General features: G+C 41.0%; 1 protein-coding gene across 4 annotated transcripts in view; it reads right to left on the bottom strand.

Moving 5' to 3' along the window:
* kif6 (kinesin family member 6) overlaps positions 1-21,177 on the bottom strand; it is a 166,574-nt gene that overhangs the window by 82,643 nt on the left and 62,754 nt on the right. For all 4 annotated transcript variants that reach the window (XR_014199205.1, XR_014199206.1, XM_082143467.1 and 1 more), the window contains 3 exons: positions 15,984-16,190; positions 6,723-6,866; positions 6,509-6,595 (listed from right to left, as the gene is read on the bottom strand). Coding sequence is in view for 2 of the 4 variants with exons in the window: in XM_082143467.1 (XP_081999593.1) it covers positions 6,509-6,595; positions 6,723-6,866; positions 15,984-16,190 (438 nt within the window). In the remaining 2 variants the exon portion in view is untranslated. The remainder of the gene's footprint in view (positions 1-6,508; positions 6,596-6,722; positions 6,867-15,983; positions 16,191-21,177) is intronic.

The following is a 21,177-nucleotide window of genomic DNA, read 5'->3' as shown; positions in this document are numbered from 1 at the left end:
GACCTCGAGGGATTCTGGACCTCGCTAAAGAGAGTTGGGAACAGCAGCCATCACCACACCGCACCGTCATTGAGCATGTTGAACAGATGCACGACCGAATGGCAAGGATCTGGCCGATAGTAAGGGAACACATGCAACAGGCCCAACAACAACAGGCCAAAATATACAACAGGGGAGCCAAGATAAGAGATTTTCACCCCGGAGAAAAGGTATTAGTACTAGTACCATCCAACGAGTGCAAGTTCCTGGCCAAGTGGCAGGGACCCTATGAGATTGTAGAGCGGGTGGGCCCGGTCAACTACAGAGTACGCCAACCTGGCCGAAGGAAAGGCCAGCAAATCTACCATATAAACCTTCTGAAAATGTGGCATGAACCTATCGCGCCTACAAGCAATGTGCTCACAGCCAGTGTCACTTCTCCTATAACCCCGCCGGTAAAGATGGGTAACCAGCTCTCCCCTGGGCAAAAGCAGGAGTTACGTGAACTCGTGTGGCGAAACCGTGATGTCTTCTCGGATCTGCCTGGACGGACCTCCCTGATAGCCCATGATATAGTAACTGAACCAGGGAAGGTAGTTAGGCTTCGACCCTACAGGATCCCAGAAGCAAAAAGGGAAGCCATCCGGACCGAGGTAAAGAAAATGCTTGACCTAGGTGTTATAGAGGAGTCCCAAAGTGCGTGGTCAAGTCCTATCGTCCTCGTACCAAAACCAGATGGGAGTACACGATTCTGTAATGACTACAGAAAACTGAATGAAGTTTCCCAGTTCGATACCTACCCTATGCCAAGGATAGATGAGTTAATCGAGCGACTGGGCCCTGCACGTTTTATCACAACCCTTGACTTGACCAAAGGGTACTGGCAAGTACCTCTAACCCCCCAAGCCAAACCAAAAACCGCCTTCTCCACTCCTGAGGGGACCTTTCAATACCGGGTTCTTCCTTTTGGGGTCCACGGGGCACCAGCCACGTTTCAAAGACTCATGGATAGAGTCCTCTGTCCCCACCAGCAATATGCTGCTGCATACCTCGACGACATTGTTATCCATGACAGGAGTTGGGAGGAGCATCTTCACCATCTAGAGGCAGTATTACAAGCATTACGGTCAGCGGCTCTTACAGCAAATCCAGGCAAGTGTTCACTCGCCCAAGAGGAGGCCAACTATCTAGGGTACACTGTTGGGAGAGGAAATGTGAAACCACAACCTAAGAAAATTGACACCATACTTACCTGGCCCCGACCTCAAACCAAGAAACAGGTAAGAACCTTTCTTGGGCTACTTGGTTACTACCGAATATTCATACCTGGCTTCGCCACAAAAGCAGCCCCCCTAACTGAATTGACCCGCAAGTACCTCCCAAACCAGGTGAGCTGGACCAAAGAAGCAGAACGGGCCTTCATCGAACTCAAGCAGTCTCTCTGTTGTGAACCAGTCCTACAAGCCCCAAACTTCAACAGACCGTTTGTTCTACAAACAGATGCCTCTGGAGTAGGGGTTGGAGCAGTACTGTCTCAGTTGCAGGATGGCATGGAACACCCCGTCATGTTTATTAGCCGTAAGTTGCTGCCCCATGAGAAGAATTATGCCACAATTGAAAAAGAGTGTCTTGCTGTAAAATGGGCTATTGAAAAATTGAGGTATTACCTGTTGGGTCGAAAATTTGTTTTAATAACTGATCATGCTCCCCTAAAATGGATGTCTCAAAACAAAGGGAAAAATGCAAGAATCACTCGCTGGTTTTTTCAGTTGTAGGACTTCCAGTTTAAAGTAGAACACCGGGCTGGGAGTTCTCATGCGAATGCTGATGCCATGTCCAGGAGGCATGACTGCTCTTGGGCGTGCGCTCCAAATAGGAGTTTGGAGCTGGAAAAGGGGGTATGTGGTGGCCAGAAGGAAACAGTCCATCACAATGCAGCACGGTCACCTGCAGCACCATGGAGAGCACCATCAGAGGGCACAAGGTATGGGTGAAACAGTGGTGTTCAGGACCAAGGACAGCTCTAACACAGGTGTGCAGCATTCCCCTCTGACAGGCAGCCTCAGCTGCAGGCTGTTGGGCCCAATTAGTAATCACATAAAAGTGAACAAAGAAGCCACAGTAAGGAGAGAAGCAGGGGAAGAGGACAGACACAGTGTTGGATGCGTTCAAGCCCAGCCAGCCCAACTACCCTCTTGAAGATAGAGGCTTAATTGTCGGCGTGAGTAAAGTGAATCTCCTTAACTAATCCTACACCTCTTCTGCCTCTTTTCCAGAAGTAAATTTATGCAAAAAGGAGCTACCAGAGAAAGAAGAAGTACCTGAGTTAAAGTTTTCTCCCTTTTACCCTTAACCCTGCTTTATGACAAATAAAGAACTTTAAGTTTTGCTCCAGTGAAGTTCTGCCTGGTGAATGATTTACTTTGAACTCCAGAGCTAACCCTCTCAGCATTGTCTGTGAAGTTTACAACACACACACACACACACACACACACACACACACACACACACACACACACACACACACACACACACACACACACACACACACCTGAATGAATGGCTCATTAAGTATGCGGGCCCCATTGCCTCCTCAGGTGTGAACCACTAAATATGCATGATCGTTGACGCCCACTCGCATATGGCCTTTCCAAACAGAAAGTGTCTTGCAAAATTTAAATCAATGTATTGTTTTATGTGAATGATAAGGCAGGATGATTTTCAGATCATTTTGAAGAAAAAACTCTAGGCGACAAAATGCATTATTCAGAAGTCTTATTGACACATATTTAGTATGTGTTTTGTGGCCTTATTTCAGAAACTTTAGTTTTTTTCAATAACCATGCATAAACATTATTCTCTCAAAAATACAAACATGTGCATACATGTTGCTCACATATTATGATAGCCCTGTTTGTGCTAAATAGAGTGTAATTACACCTAAGCCATTAATATGTTTATAAGCAACTGAAAAAAGCACAAATGTCAGGGCATGTCAGAACATCTTAAGGACCCCAAAAACACCTTAGACCCCAGAGGGTTAAGAGCCAGCTGAGACCATGAGGTGATTGTCATTATTTGTTGTGGAGACAGTAACAAAATTTAATTTATATGAGGAACATGATGTTGGTTGCCTTATAGGCAAGGAAAATGTATAGAAGTGTTGATATTGAACTAATATGTCTATATCATAGTTTTAACTACTGCAGGTTATTAGACCTGGCATTGTATAATTCCAAGACATGGTGGTGGCTAAAGGTGAAGACTGTTTTTAAAGATTAAAAATCTTAGAGGAAATCTGAATAACAAAGGTTAAGTGAATCCAGCATTTAAACTTAATATAACCTTAGAAATGTTACTTGTATAACGTATTTTAGATTGTTGTAATGGTTCTTATTCGGAAGTTAAAGATTTACATTTTAACATTTGTGAAAGGTAAAAAGGTTATTGTAATGAATTTAATATTACATTTTGTCTAAATTAGAACATTAAGAAGCTGTTGAAAAGATTATTTGTGCAGTCAGAGAGAGACTGTTTGAGTGGAGACAGAGATGGTGTTATGTCTGACTATTATCTGCTAAAGCTTGAACAGAACAAAGAAATTATATTATAACCAAAACAACCCAGATGACTTTTATAAAAACAAATTAATAATGAACAGACATTATTTGGAACTGGTTAAGAGACCATGTAAAAGTAGGTAAAACATAAAAAAGAATATTGTATGTGAAGTAAATAATTTTTGAGCCAACTGCTAAAAAAAGAAAGAAAGAAAAAAAACTTGACTATGAACAGTTTATAGTCATGCGTGTCTAGTATGAGCGTGTGTTTGGTGACTGCATTTTGTGTTAGTTTGGGGTTCTATTGTGTCCCTATTGTGTGTATATTGTATATTATATTTTATCACTACAGATGGGTTAAGTGAAACGACAAACTTTAAAGAAGCTGTGAACTGGAGTGAATCTGATGAAAAGATTATGCACAACATAAGATGAGCTTTAAATGGATTAGTTATCCAGCTCTGTCTGCTACTGGTAGTTATGACTACTTTTGTCATTTATGATGTTGATTTGAATTACTCTCTGGATTAAAACGTTTAAGAATATTTATGTAAATTGGAATTGTGAAGTTGAAGATTGAGTCCATTATGGGTTAAAAACAGTTGTCTAAATTCAACTGAGGGTCTAAATGTATTTGTAATCAGAATGATAAATGTAAAATAATAGGCTTGACGGAAGAGAAAAAAGTGACAAATTGGCTAAGTCACTATCAAATTATTAAGAGAGCCCAGTCACATTTATGAAAGGCTAGGTGGGTGAACAAAGGAGGAGGATGGGAACATCACTGTTGTGTGACTATCCTTGACTACATCTGTACATCATGACCTGACCGGATAGACAAAAGACTGGAAAAACTATTGTTTTTCGTTTCGTTTTGCTCCTGAGTTTGGGGCATTGTGGAAACCGCGAAACATTTTGAAGTCAGATGGTCGTCCTATTATACATGCTGGCTTAGTGTCAAATTTGTTGGTTGCTATTTTTTTACCTGATAGGAATTTATATTTGTAAATGTGCAGCGCATACTAACAAAAAAAAATAAAAAATTAATAATTTCTATAGGAAATGGCATGGCAGACGCAGCTGAAAAGCTGATGTCACAGAAATAATAGAGATTGTGTGAACCATGTTATCTGAAAGTAACCTTGATTTTTCTGACTCCTTACAGAGCATGCAGTCTTTTAATTAAGACACAGAGAAGTCTGTTTGGAGTGCCATCAACATCAAGTTGTGTGAACATGATGTAAAGAAATGTCTTCTATCCTATCTAACATTTATGTTTAGGAGAAAGCATCTCAAGGAAAAGCAGCTGATACACCACTGCACAACATCAAACTGGGAGATTTATGAAGTTATTAGGGGATTAAGAAAATCTGACAGTTCTTGTTCAAATTATAACAATTTTGGTGTAGTAACAAGGCTAATGAGTATTTTACAAAGTTTAGGTTTATGCTCATTTATGTTTTATTTTATGTTCTATTATTTTATTTTTCATGTTGGCTATACTGTGTTGGAAACAGTAAACAACACTGATAATGATTTAACAATGGTTTATGATGACATGAAACAAATCAGAGATGCTGCTATACATAATAGATTACTGTTAGACATGTTCACTGCTGAGAAAGGAGGAGTGTGCAAAATGTTCAGATACATGTTGTTTTTACATTCCAGACTATAGTGACAAAATGACCAATATTATTGAGAACATGATAATGGCAGTAAAAGAACTACTCAGAAGTGATAACATTCATTATATCCATTGGTTTGAATGGTTCACCAACCACTGGGGAGGGTGGGAATATTGGATATGACATACAGTGCTGATAGTGATAGGAGTTTTGGTGTTGATGTGCCTGCCATGTGTAGTACTATGTTTTTCCAGCTTTAGTGGAGATAATTGTGAAAAGTAGTTTCATATTATTCCACATATATATTATGAGGATCAATCTGATGATGTATGTCGAAAACCAAAGAAATTTGATGATGATACGACCAGTGGAAGTTACAGCAAAATGTATTTATTGAGTTAAGTTGTGTTTATTTTTTATTTTTTTATTCTGAACATCTATACTATTTCTTGTTTTTACTGAGGTGACTGAGGGTCTGATTTAATGTCAGGAGTGCAATAACAGTGTTTATTAATTCAGCCCGGCTTCAGATAAAAATCTTTACTTGCTTGCTTATACTAAAGGGACTATCCCCACAAAGATATAATTTTGTTTGCCACCACACTAATGACTGAGCTATTTCTATGACTGGATGCCAACTGCCAAGTGGCATCAGGAATACACTTATGATGCTTCTGTGTTCTTTTTGAATCTTAGTCATTGTATGCTTTTGTTTGAAAAAGGAAGAATGCCATAAAGGTTTGGAGCGACATGAGGGTAAGTAAATTTTGACAGATCTTTTAAGTATTGCATTAAATGCTTGTATTTGCTTGGAGAAAAGTGAAAACATCTTCCAATTCTTCCTTGGAATGAATTAAAACCTATGAGAGATTTAGAAGAATTAACTTGCATTTTTAATTTAGAAATTTTAGATTTTAGGTCTAGATGAAGAGATAGTTAAGTCTTCCTATCAAAAAACAAACAGACAGAGACAGAGATTTTGCTTGCTCAGATCTGTTTTTTTTCTTTTTTTCTCTCTCTTTTTGCAACTCTCCGGTGGATTCCTATTGAAATGACTGGAATTTGCCCGCAACATTTTGGAGAACGATGGTAAATGTGACTGCATCTCAACACCCATACACTTTTATGACAGAGAAAAAAAATAAGAAGGAAAAGAGGAAGAAGAGGAATCTCAGTAAAAACACAATAGGGTTCCAGCAATTCCAGGAATTCAACCTACGAATGTCTTATTTATATTTACCCCTGCCCATTATACTGGGATACAAGAAAATACTCTAACATGTGTAAAATTACACTACCTTTAAAGAAATAAAATAAGTTGAATGATAATGTAAGACTCACCAGAGCAGGATCCAGTTCTTCATTAAGCAAAGCATCATTCTTAATCAAAGCCACTCTCTGAGCAAAACGACAAGTGGACATAGACTCCTGAGAGAGAAGGAGGAAGGAGGGTAGGAGGGGAATCATGTGCATGAGTGATGTGAAGATTTAAAAATAATAATATTGCCTTTCATGCTAATTATTATTTTTTTTAAATTGAGGTTAAGAGATGTACAGCAATGTTCCTCCTCTCCACAGACACAGTAGCGATCATGGTGGTCATGCAGTTACCACCCAAACTGTCTCTAAGCACAGAGGTCATCATAGAGTTGCGGTAGGGGATGTGGGACCTATGCTTCTCCGACAGGGCTATGATGACCTAAACCAGAAAGCAAATGGAGACCACCAAATTGTAATTTCTATAATATGATTCAAACTCCTTTTAAAACAAAGAAAGGTCATGTCAGTATAAACAGTGTATTCACAATTATTTAAATTATAATATTTTTCAAGTCATAATTTTTGGTTACACCATGGAAGATTCAGGTAAAAATGAACAAAATTGTATTATTGAGTAAATACATGAAAAATCAGTGATAAAAACTGTGTTTTGCCCCAATTCTCTAAGGTAAGCTTAGAATATTGATTATTTTGCGTTGTTCGGTCAGACTTGGCAAATTTTATGTTTACAGTTCACGCTGTCCATCCTTATGTGTTTACGTTATGTCTTGCTAATGTGTGCATATATATATATATATATACACTGCTCAAAAAAATAAAGGGAACACTTAAACAACACAATGTAACTCCAAGTCAATCACACTTCTGTGAAATCAAACTATCCACTTAGGAAGCAACACTGATTGACAATTTCACATGCTGTTGTGCAAATGGAATAGACAACAGGTGGAAATTATAGGCAATTAGCAAGACACCCCCAATAAAGGAGTGGTTCTGCAGGTGGTGACCACAGACCACTTCTCAGTTCCTATGCTTCCTGGCTGATGTTTTGGTCACTTTTGAATGCTGGCGGTGTTTTCACTCTAGTGGTAGCATGAGACGGAGTCTACAACCCACACAAGTGGCTCAGGTAGTGCAGCTCATCCAGGATGGCACATCAATGCGAGCTGTGGCAAGAAGGTTTGCTGTGTCTGTCAGCGTAGTGTCCAGAGCATGGAGGCGCTACCAGGAGACAGGCCAGTACATCAGGAGACGTGGAGGAGGCCGTAGGAGGGAAACAACCCAGCAGCAGGACCGCTACCTCCGCCTTCGTGCAAGGAGGAGCAGGAGGAGCACTGCCAGAGCCCTGCAAAATGACCTCCAGCAGGCCACAAATGTGCATGTGTCTGCTCAAACGGTCAGAAACAGACTCCATGAGGGTGGTATGAGGGCCAGACGTCCACAGGTGGGGGTTGTGCTTACAGCCCAACACCGTGCAGGACGTTTGGCATTTGCCAGAGAACACCAAGATTGGCAAATTCGCAACTGGCGCCCTGTGCTCTTCACAGATGAAAGCTGGTTCACACTGAGCACATGTGACAGACGTGACAGAATCTGGAGACGCCGTGGAGAACGTTCTGCTGCCTGCAACATCCTCCAGCATGACCGGTTTGGCGGTGGGTCAGTAATGGTGTGTGGTGGCATTTCTTTGGGGGGCCGCACAGCCCTCCATGTGCTCGCCAGAGGTAGCCTGACTGCCATTAGGTACCGAGATGAGATCCTCAGACCCCTTGTGAGACCATATGCTGGTGCGGTTGGCCCTGGGTTCCTCCTAATGCAAGACTGAAGACTAAAAATTTACTGTTTAATGTTATGTATTTGTATTATTTTTCTTTATTCATTTTCATAATAATTTCATAATGTATTTTGTCAAGCCAGAGTTTCATGTGCATGTGTTGAGTGCATGAGGAGACTATAGATAGCATGGAACCATGTGAAGATCATATGTCAGAGACAAGAGGGAAGCTATATTTTTGCTTTGAGGGTGTGTACAATGTAACATGTTTCAACAGATGCAGATGTAAGCAACAAAGATAGTTCTTAATATGGAAGTGAATTGTGCCATGTGTTCGTATGACATGACATATACGTTCCATTTTTAAAGCTAAGCAACATAGTTTGCTACCTTAAAAGGAAGCCTCTCAGTGATGTATATAAGCTCAATCTTACTGTACCACCTTAGAGAAACAGAGGCATGGGAAACTGAGAAACAAAGGCATAATGGCAGAGAAACATAAAGCCAGAGAAACCATTTACATATGATGGGATGAGAAGATAAAGAAATGGGGAACAGAGAAATCTTGAATGAAGACCTCTCATGTAGCCTTATTCTTATATGCCTCTTTCTCTCTGTCTGACACATGATACATAATAAATTGAGATCTCTTGGCAAAGGTAACTGGTGTAGCTTCCGTGATTCAACCATAAAGGGGGAAACCATGATTTTTAAATCTACAAAGACAATGCTAGACCTCATGTGGCTGGAGTGTTTCAGCAGATCCTGCAAGAGGAAGGCATTGATGCTATGGACTGGCCCGCCCGTTCCCCAGACCTGAATCCAATTGAGCACATCTGGGACATCATGTCTCGCTCCATCCACCAACGCCACGTTGCACCACAGACTGTCCAGGAGTTGGCGGATGCTTTAGTCCAGGTCTGGGAGGAGATCCCTCAGGAGACCATCCGCCACCTCATCAGGAGCATGCCCAGGCGCTGTAGGAAGGTCATACAGGCACGTGGAGGCCACACACACTACTGAGCCTCAATTTGACTTGTTTTAAGGACATTACATCAAAGTTGGATCAGCCTGTAGTGTGGTTTTCCACTTTAATTTTGAGTGTGACTCCAAATCCAGACCTCCATGGGTTGATACATTTGATTTCCATTGATAATTTGTGTGATTTTGTTGTCAGCAATTTAATAAGATTATTTCATTCATTCAGATCTAGGATGTGTTATTTTAGTGTCCCCTTTATTTTTTTGAGCAGTGTGTGTATATATATATATATATATATATATATATATATATGCACACACAAGAGGTGTGTGAGTGTAATATGTTTTAAGCAGATGATGCTGCCCTAGTAGTTGCAGATAAGGAGACAAATAGAATACAGGAGAAGTTAAGTGAGGAGCTTGTTAAGGTGAAGGACTGGCTGTCTGAAAATATGATTTTATTTCATCTGGGTAAAGCAGAATGTATTCTCTTTGGGTCTAAATATAAGTTAAGGAAGGTAGATGATTTAGTTGTTAAAGTTGATGGTTGTGTACTTGTAAAAAGAACATCAGTAAATTATCTTTGTTGTGTTCTGGATAATAATTTAAGTGGTGTAAGTATGGCCTGGAAAGTTTTAGGAAAAGTTAATGCTTAAAGGTGCCCTAGAATGTGAAATTGAATTTATCTTGGCATAGTTAAATAACAAGAGTTCAGTACATGGACATGACATACAGTAAGTCTCAAACACCATAGTTTTCTCTTTCTTATTTAAATCTCGTTTTTGAAAAACACCCCTGAAAAACAGGCGAATCTCCACATAACACCAACTGTGACGCAACAGTCGGGATCATTAATATGTACGCCTCTAAAAATTTGCATATGCCAGCCCATGCTCAGTGCCAGGCGGAACTGCGCAGCCGAATCATCAGAAGTTCTGCAGGTGAAGAAACAAGCAGGAGGAGGATCATAGGGAAAATGGCAGATCTATCTATAATCGGATACCGCTACAGTTTAATTCGAAGTTGTTAGTTGCTCTGCCCATTTCACCACGGACTGTTTTTCTAACCTGGAACAATATCAAGCAGCCAGGCTTCTCTCGGCGTCTCAAACGGACGAAGGGGGCAATTTCAACTAACGTTATATTCCCGCAAGCGGTAAGTAGTGATTTTATTAACGATAATTTACACTGTGTTATCTAGATCCAGCGCGATATTGTTTTTTCCTCGAGAGACATCATGGCTTGCAAACGAGCGAACGAAGCATGGCAGTTGCTCAGTGTTTGGATGTACAAATGAACACAAAAGTATTTTTTAGCTCCTTCATCCGTGCCTCTGAAGAACCAGTGGGTTATGTGAATTTCTGATGTGTAATTGTTCAAGTTCAGACAGATAATCTTTCTCTCAAAGTCGTTCAACACTGTTTATGCATCAGTAAATCGCGTTGCAGTGATAAGATCTTCATTCACGCGATCAACAGGCTGTCATTAGATTTGATTCAACTTTATTGTCATTACACAAGTACAGGTACAAGGCAACGAAATGCAGTTTAGGTCTAACCAGAAGTGCAATAGCAGCAAGTGCAGGATATACAGTGGTTCCATAAGTGCAGAACATGGATATGTACTGAATAAATATAGAGTTGAATACTATTATAAACAAAAATTTACAGATAGATTTGTCCTATGAATATAATATACAGATAACTATTACTGTGAACAGAATTTACAGCTAGATATGTACTGAATATAATATACAGATGGCTATTACTATAAACAGAATTTTTACAGATAGATATGTACTGATATGTACTGAATATATATACAGATGGGTGTTACTATAAACAGAATGTGAGCATAATATACAGATGGCTATTACTATAAACAGAATTTTACAAATAGATATATGTATAAGTTAGGCTAAAATGAGCAGTATAACAATGGATTTAAAGTAGTGCAAATAAAGTTTGGACAGAAGCTATCCGAGTGAAAGTGCAGTGGAAATAATTGCATATTACAGTTAAAGTATGGTATTGCAAATGTATATGTAAACAGTCGGTACTGTAAATAAACAGTCGGCAGTGCAAATTGAGCATATTCCAGTCAAGGTAGTAGTGCAAGATGCATATGTAAACAGTTGTTTCTGTAATAACAGTCAGCAGTGCAAATGAACATTATAGTATTGCAAATAACAAAATGGAGGCAGGTGTGAGGAGGGAGAGGAGAGTCAATCAGTATATGAGGGGAGTGGGATCAATGAGGGTTAGAGTTTAATAAAGAGACAGCTCTGGGGAAAAAACTGTTCTTTAGTCTGCTGGTCCTGGTCCGGAGGCACCTGAAACGCCTGCCGGAGGGCAGGAGAGAAAACAGTCTGTGGGCTGGGTGAGAGGAGTCCTTAAGGATGCTGCGAGCTCGATGCAGACAGCGTTTCCTCTGGATGTGCTCGATGGCAGGTAGTGGAGTCCCAGTGATGCGCTGGGCGGTTTTCACCACCCGCTGCAGTGCCTTGCGCTCTGCAACAGAACAGCTCCCATACCACACTGTAGCACAGTTGGTCAGGATGCTTTCTATTGCACAGCGATAGAAGTTCACCAGGATAGTGGAGGAAAGCTGATTCTTCCTCAGTGTCCTCAGGAAGAAAAGGCGCTGGTGAGCCTTCTTGACCAGGCTGGAGGTGTTGGTTGTCCAGGTCATGTCCGCCGAGATGTGGGTCCCCAGGAACTTGAAACTGGAGACACGCTCAACAGCCATTCCATTGATGTGGATGGTGTCGTGTGTGCCTCTTGACACTTTCCTGAAGTCCACGATGAGCTCCTTCGTTTTGGTGGTGTTGAGGAGCTGGTTATTTTCAGTGCACCATGTGGCCAGGTGCTTGATCTCCTCCCTATAGGCAGTCTCATCGTTGTTGCTGATGAGACCAATCACCGTAGTGTCGTCCGCAAACTTGACGATGGAATTAGATCCGTACACAGGCTTGCAGTCAGAGGTGAAGAGGGAGTAGAGAAACGGGCTTAGCACACAGCCCTGTGGTACACCAGTGTTGAGTGTGATGGACGTGGAGCAGTTGGAGCCTGATCGAACATTCTGGGGTCTGTTGGTCAAAAAGTCCAAAATCCAGTTGCACATGGAGGTGTTGATGCCCAGGTCTCCAAGTTTGGCTATTAACTTAGTTGGGATGACAGTGTTGAATGCTGAGCTGAAGTCAACAAACAGCATGCGTGCATAAGTGTTCTTATTGTCCAGATGTGTGAGCACAGAGTGCAGTGCCATGGAAACTGCATCCTCTGTGCTCCTATTGCTACGGTAGGCAAACTGGTGTGAGTCCAATGTGGATGGAAGAGAGTCTTTTAGGTGTGCCAGGACCAGCCGCTCAAAGCACTTCATTACGATGGGTGTGAGTGCTACAGGGCGGTAGTCGTTAAGGCACTTCGGGCTGGAGTGTTTTGGCACTGGCACAATGGAAGTGCATTTAAAGCATGTTGGTACAGCTGCTTGGGCAAGAGACAGGTTGAAAATGTCTGTAAAAACCCCAGGGAGCTGCTCCGCACATGCCCTGAGTACGCGTCCAGGGATGTTGTCTGGTCCAGCAGCCTTGTGCGCGCTGATCCTGCTCAGTGCATTGCAGACATCTGTGGAGGAGAGTGTGATCGGCGGGTGGTCAGCTGAGGATTTGAGCTTGGTGGCAGTTTCTCTGTTGTCTCTTTCAAAGCGAGCATAAAAGTCATTTAGCTCGTTCAGGAAGTTGACATCAGTGGCTGCGGGGGTGGAGTGAGAGGGTTTGTAGTCACTGATGGCCTGAATGCCCTGCCACATGCGCCGAGGGTCAGCGTTGGAAAAGTGTCCCTCTATCTTAAGCTTGTAGCAGTGCTTGGCCTCTTTGATGCCCCTTTTCAGATTTGCTCTGGATGTGCTATAGGCTTGTGCATCTCCTGATCTGAAGGCAGTGTTGCGTGTCTTCAATAGGAGTCGCACTTCCCTGTTCATCCATGGCTTCTGATTTGGGTATGTGGTGATCTGCTTCTGGGTTGTAACACTGTCAATGGTGGTATTGATATAATCCAGTACAGAGGAGGTGTAGCAGTCAATGTCCGTGTGAGAGCCACTGGTGGCTTGAGAAGCAAACATACTCCAGTCTGTGTGTAGAAACCTTTCCTGGAGTGAGGAATCTGCCCCCACAGGCCACACCTTGATGGTCTTCACTGATGGCTTCACGCGATTGATGAGAGGTGCATATTTGGGGGTGAGGAACAAAGAAAGGTGATCTGACTGTCCCAGGTGGGGGAGGGGTGTCGCGACGTAAGCTCCAGCCATGTTTGTGTAAACATGGTCTAAGGTTTTGTTTCCTCTGGTGTGACAGGAAACATGCTGGTGAAATTTCGGTAGCACTGACTTTAAGTTTGAATGATTAAAATCACCCGCAACAATAAACGCAGCTTCCGGGTGAACGGTCTGTTGTTTACTGATGGCTGCGTGAAGTTCTTTCATAGCAAACTTGGCATCAGCATCCGGGGGAATATAGGCTGCAGTTATAATAGTGGAAGTGAACTCCCGCGGTAGATAAAACGGTCTACATTTAACCATGAGAAACTCAAGGTTAGCTGAACAATGTCTCCCAACAATAGCAGAGTTTGTGCACCAAGCTTTGTTAATGTAAATGCACAATCCACCACCTCTGGTCTTACCGGAGCCATCTAATGTTCTATCCGCCCGGAATGTATGGCGTCCCGCTAGCTCAATAGCGTTGTCCGGTATTCCGCTGTTTAACCATGTTTCCGTGAAAATTAGAACATTACAGTTCAAAAGTCTCTTGCTGTATGTGATGTTGAGTCGAATCTCCTCCATTTTGTTCAACAGCGACCGTACATTGGCAAGGAAAATGCTGGGTAAAGAGAGCCGGTGTGGTGTTAGCTTTAGCTTAGCTCTTAGTCCTCCGCGCTTCCCCCGCCTTTGTTTACGATCTCGACGCCGCCTGCGAGCACTTCCGCCCGGCCGGGCAGAGTGCATAGCCCCGGGTGTTTTGGCGATCTCAGGAAGGAGTCGAAGGTTGTCCATAAAACTGTCGGAAATTCGCAAACCAATATCCAAAAGCTCACCTTGGGTGTACGATGTTAAGGCACAACTGTTCTGCACGAACAGACCCGAAATGAGCAAGAAAAATACTACTAAATTGCAGAATCTGGAGAGACCGCGAGCCTCGCGATGTACTCGCGCCGCCATCTTGGTTTCAAGTTTTGGATTTGAAATCCAATCATCTGCTCAATGGTCATCACTGCAACCTTTTATTGATGGGAATAGATCTAAATACTTAAAAAACTTCTCATGATTCGTTAATCCCGATAGCTGTAATAGTAAAAACGTATAAAAGCTGTAATAGTAAAAGTTTTCCAGATAGCTCTACATAATGCCAGATATTTCATATGCAAGCATGTCAGCCAATCACAGCAGTGGGCAACAACACTGAAGTCTCACAGCAGACACGCCCCTTCAAACAGAGTGTTCAAATCAATAGATGAAATCAGGCTAGGAAATATGCCTTTTATTTCTAAATTATAACCAATTTTGATCTAAAAAACATACTAACATTATAAGGGCACCCCACGAAACATTATAAAATAATAAAATAATCCATTCTACGGCACCTTTAAATAAAATGTATAGCTAGATATGCTATTTTTTTTTTTTATAAAGAAAGTTTAAAGGTTCTTGCTATAGGTCTAGTACAAAGTCAACTTGAGTATGCGTGTTGTTCATGGATAACTGATTTATCTACTATGTCGATGACAAAGTTACAAAGGTCACAAAATAAATTACTGAGTGTAGTTTTAGGATATCATTCTTTTACTCATGTGGATATTGGGACACTTTCAGCAACTTGGATGGTAACCTATTGAAAGACGGTTAGCATTCCTGAAACTAAACATTTTACATAAAATAATTAATAATAGGGCCCCAGTGTATTTTAACTCATATTTCTCTCGGGTTAATGTAAGACATGGACATTATTATAAATAGTATTATAAATTATAAGTATTATAAATTTGAATCTATGCAAGTGTAAGACTTTGTGTGGTAATAAGACGTTCAAATATACAGGTGGAATAAGTTTCCATTGGACATTAAGGATTTAACGGATTAATCTAATCGTTGGAAAAAGTAGCTTTTTTTCTGGGAAATATATATTTTGTTTTGAAAGTTTTAAGAGCTCTAAAAGCTACTTAAAGGCTATAAAGTCTTTGGAGCGCTAAAGACACACAACCTTACAGCTTGATTTAATATCCTTATCATCATTTAATTTTGTATAAACTGTTTATCTACAGATCACAAGACTATGTTGTTCTTACCGTGGAATAAATAATCATTCTAAAAATGAGACAGACTGGCACAGTATGAACGAATTTTCAGCATGAATCAGCGACAGTGCCACACTTTGCATTCATTGAAACACCTGCTGTCATGACTCTGTAAAGTGTATTATTAAAAATACATATAACGCAATGTGTTTTTATTTTGTACCAGTATACTAGGCTACACTACATATATTATTATTTTGCAGTTTGGTTTTATTTCCAGACCAGATAAATGCAGATCTATTCAGATATGGAAATCACAGGCAACTATGGGTTAATCTCAAACCATTCGCAAAAGAGCTGAATGCACAACATGAAACATAAAACAATTCTCCAAGTAACTTGTGATTCTATGCTTCGAACAGATGATGTGTCGGAGAGACCAAAATTCCATAGTGCACCTTAAAAAAACATCTGTAACAAAGAAAGTCCTCCTACCTGCTCCAAGTAGTGCAGGGAGAGGTTAATATATTTAGCTTCTGTTAGGATTTGACCTCCCACACCTGTCTTTCCCACTCTTTCAGACCCAGCCAGGTCCACCAGGTGCAGCTTTGAGCACCGTACCGTGGCTGAGCCCAGCTCTTTGCTGCACAGGTGAATGGTAAAGATGCAGTGAGACCGTGTGGAAGCCTCGTTCATGGGAGTCTACAAAAAGATGGAAATGTAGATAGAGACCAGGGATGAATGAATTACTGTTACAGCAAATAACAATAAAATGGTCAAATTATATTAAATAAATATGTCTGTTGTAATAAAGTGCAAGGAGTCTTTATCCTTATCCTCAGATGTTGTTGATGACAAGTATAATCACATGCACACCTGAGAAAACTCAAGATGACTTACAGCATTAACAACATCACATTTAAGTTCATGTTCCAACTTTCTCATGTCCCAGCAACTCTGGAGAACTTGCGAGGGGTAACAGTTTTTTCAAAGCTGGATCTACTGGATTTACTCCTCCTAAGCTATTTTTCTTGTACCAACTACTCAAGTCACCTTCATTTATATAGCGCTTTCAACAACATAGATTGTTTCAAAGCAGCTTCACATTGATAATAGGAAATTAATTTGATTGATTCACTTCCGTCGCAACGATCATTCGTTATTAACTTTGGGGCCGCTAACACGACACCGTTCTAACAGAAAACCCTTAAAGGTGCTCTAGGTAACTTTTTAACCTTAACTGAACAGCTTCGGAGTCAGTGGAATGGTTATATTACCTATTTCGGGTTGAATGGTGGTGGTTTCGCACCCCCCTGGTGCCCGAGAGCGGAAAAAACTCACTTGCAACTTTGGGCCGGCGGGCCGCCGGCCTTGCCGTCAGGAAGTATCGCATGATATCAGATCTCGCGATGTAACGAATTGATTGACGGCACTGCACACGTACACGCCCCCATTCAAGCACCGGCTAGCTATAAGCAAAGGGCAACGATAGATTGAGTTATGGCTGAGCCTGTAAAAAAGAAGCAGAAAGCAAGGAAATCTTTGTCGGAGGACCAACGAAAGAGGAAAACGGGAGACTGACCGAGCAATAAGTCAGACTCGAGTAAATATCGGACCGGCTTTTTCAGATTGGGGAGAACTGAGAGAAACAGAAGCCTGCAAAACGGATGCTGACCTGGCTGCTGTTGCAAGTATCTTTGGAATAAACTGTGTTTAATATTTAAATTTCAAGTAATTGTGACCTCAGGATGTTTGCTATTGTCTGTAAAGGTTTTTATTATGATCGCTGTCTGTTACGGGCTTACTAGTACGCTAGATACTATAACTTAGATGTTAGCATTGTCATTAGCAAACACGTTTGATTTCTGTAACGTTAGTTGTTTGGCCGTTCCTCTGTCGGTTTTATTTGTGTAACTTACACTTTTATTTTATGTCACTAAGTCAACGCGTCTGATAATAGGCAATAAACATGTTGCACATATCATGATCGAGCTAGAAAAAAACATTCTGATGTTTTCTTAGACAAGCAAAGGTAAACCGTCATTCTACCAGATGAACTTATAGACCTTGCTAATATAACTTTAGACAAATATTAGCCTCCGATATATATATTTTTTATGCTCATGCCCACTCTCCCAAAAACAAACAAACACGAAAGCAGTAGTTCGCCTCGTTCATATCGTTCGTTCCCGGTAAAAATACTAGTATGCATGACAACACATAAAAAAAAAAAAATCGCCATCAGTTGGAAAGAAAATATTGCTTTACTTGCCTCGGTAGACATAACTGGTTTTGAAATAGCCGGTTCCTCTGCTCAGCTGGGTTGACAGCTGATCAGCTGGGTTGCTCGTGGCGAGGGGGGAGGGACAACAGTTCGTTTTTACGACAGTGTGTTTGAAAGCATTTACTACCAGACACTAGGGGGAGCTTCATAGAGAAAAAAAAAAAAGACTTGCCTGGTGTCACTTTAAGTTCTCTCTGTGCAAACTTTAAAAACGTGAACCTGTGAGAATGCTGATTGCGTGCACATGCGTATTATGTGCTTAGTCTATAGGTATGCACATTTAAATATTTATGTGCGCAGGCGTGTAGTTCTTTACAAACCAACCCTCAACAAACTACTTGTCTGGCCTTAAAATTTATAATACAGAATTATTTATTGCTTCCGTGAAGCCACGTGAACCGGAATTATCCCGACAACGTTTTATCTGTACAGAGGTACAGTAAAGGGAAGGGAAGGAGAATTTCACAGGGGAGAGACTAGTTGACACTTCAGGACTGCGTTGTCGTTGTGTCCAGGCGCAGGTCCTTCAAAGCTCCTGAAAGCTTTCGACTGCGAAGGCCAAATATGAAATTGGCAACTGGGAGCTGTTGTCCATGAAGCTGACACCAAAGTAGTGGTGGCACTGGCTTGAGGGTTTCTGTAACTTACCTCTAAAAACGTACCTCTAGAATACATACCACTGTTTGCTGGAATACTTACCTTAATCTTCATCATCATCATCATCATCATCATCATCATCATCATCATCAATCTTAAGTGTTTTCTCTCTCTTATCTACTGCCAAAATCTATTGTCATTATCTCTGCCTGCCATATTTATACCTGTTCTGTTGTTTCTCATCTGCCTTCTCTGTTCAGTATACCACCTACATCTGAGTTCTGCTATATCTTCTTTGTTAATTAATGATACCTACTACACTGATGCTTTATTTTAATTTAATTTTTTTATTGTTAAATACAATCAAGGACAAGACCAGCATTGTAACAGACCATCATATGGAACTGATGCATTTGTATGTTCATTTTATGTTAACACAAAACACTGTTAACTTTGTTAACATTGCAGTTTATTTTACACATCTAATATTTCTCTCACTAGATAAAGTATTTTTAACTTTACTGCTTTTAAATATAGAACACCTTTTTCATGGAAAGTTCCAAATGTTATGCAACCGTTTAAAGGCAATTAACAATATATCACATCGAAAGGAGCAAAAAAAAAGAAAAAGAATCTGTCTGCAATATAAACACATTCCTGTAAACAACAGATGTATATTATAAATATTGAATTAATTAATATTGAATTGGAGAATAGTTTTAAAGAGCAATGCCTATCCCAAGGTTAAGATTTTTGGGGAAAAGCAAGGCCTCAGGACTCATAGAAAAATAAAATATGATGGTACAATTATTGTCCATGGTCAAAGAGTAGGATGCTGTCACGAATCAAGCCTCTGTGGTTCCTCCTGCTCACCAGCAGATGGCTCCCTCACCTGAGTATTGTCTTTCTCCCTCAAACTCCATTTCCCATTACCCCGAATCTGGTACTGATTGCTTGCACACCTGATCCTCATTCCCTGGACTATTTGTTCAGCTTTTTCTCATGCATTCTTTGCAAAGTCTTGTCCTGCTCTGCTGACATTTCTGAGTGTTCTCCTAGTAATCTGTTTGTTTTGTGTTTGACCCTGGACTGTTTTCACTGTTACGACTCTTGGCTGCCTGCCCTTGTAATTTTCCCTCGTTTGCATGGATATACTCTGTATTGTTTGATGCCTGCCCTGACACTGTACCTGCCTCCTGTGTTGCCTTGGATATATCTGCTGCTGATGATTGACCCTTGACTCTTTGTACCACTATTGCTTCTTTTAATAAAACCACACATGGATCCCAACTCCGCTGACTCATTGTTACAAATACCGCACATGTCCAGCATAGTTCAGCACAGTTCAGTCGTGGAAATGAATGACACCGGGAAAACCTTTCGCATGATGACTAGTTTTCCATCTATTTTTTTATTGTAACTTTATTCCTCTTTTTTGTTAACTTCAGAGTACAGGAGTAAATAGGCATTTTTGTTGTTGTTGTTTTGCTTTTTTTCTTGTTATCTGAGATCCCAGCCTATGTTTTTTTTTGTATGTTATATTAGTGATGTCAAAAGTTAATTTCTGTGATTAATATTCTCTGTTTAAAGGGATACTTCACCTCTGGAAAGATGAATGTGTATTTAAAATGGGTCATTTATGTAGAAGAAATGTGAAATTATTTTTGAATTTGGAGCTTTCTAGACTGAGAAAAGCCAGAAAATGTATTTTTGGCTTATGTGGATGAAAGACAACAACTCCCAGAATGCACTTGCTTCGCAGCCCTAGGAGGCCACTCCCAAGCCACGCCTACCGGTAAGAGCGCGCAGTTAAACAACAAGTCTAGGCTACTAGTGAGTCTCCGTGACGAGTCTGCTCAGGATTTCGAGAGCGCCCAAAATGTCCGGGATTCGGCTTTTGCGTTCTACAGTCGCCGTTCATTATGTTTACTGTGGCGAGCAGGATGAGGCTGAGGGGTGCAGGAGAACGGCGCGAGGCCGGTGGCGTGATTACTGATGAGCGGCACTGTGAGACGCACTGGTCTCGTATCTCTCACGGAGGAGCGGTAATTTTCTTAGCAATGTTAAAACGCACATCAACCGATCACTTGTTTAGCGTTCATGTAAACACTACATTCAGATTCACCAATCGGAATGAATTCAGTTAGATTGAAACAAAAGGTTTGCATGTAAACAATGAATGGCGACTGCAGACAGTAAAAGCTGAATCCCGGACATTTTGGTCGATCTCGACGGCCGGACATGTCCGGGAAAAAGAGGATGGTAACCCCTAATACTCAGCTTTCTCCTACTACTCAGCTTTCTCCACAGAACAAGAGCCTGCTAGCTTAGCTTCCAAAGAAAGACGGCTGACACTATGTGTACATTATGTGAGTGAGATCCCACCCTCTATGGGCGGGTTGAAAACATGTGGGACAGCCCCTTCTACTGGCTGTAGTCTTTAGCCTCGGGCCAAAAAATCCTCCGATGACGCAAAATTACGATTTTTCGCCATCGGAGGATTTTTTCCAGACAAAAAATACATAAATCTCTCGTCTCAGGGGGATATGAGGGTGGAAAGCACGGTAATTCGAAAATACTACAGGTTTTCTACTAATACAAGGCTTAATGCTAAATCCTGAAGTATCCCTTTAATGTCTTAAATATTAATGCAAGTAACGCAGTTACAACATGTGATTATTACACTATTTGTGCTCCGGAGTGCACCAAGCTCCGTGAGAGAGCAGCCGACCAAGAATGACCTTTACTTTGATCAGCTAATCAGCTTAATTCAAGTGAGCAATAAGGCAAAAAAGAAATCATTTCGAG

The sequence above is a fragment of the Leuciscus leuciscus genome (assembly GCF_965113295.1).
Source record: "Leuciscus leuciscus genome assembly, chromosome: 17".
Lineage (NCBI taxonomy): Eukaryota > Metazoa > Chordata > Actinopteri > Cypriniformes > Leuciscidae > Leuciscus > Leuciscus leuciscus.
The sequence above is the reverse complement of the archived record's forward strand: the minus strand, read 5'-3'. Positions and strand labels throughout refer to the sequence as shown.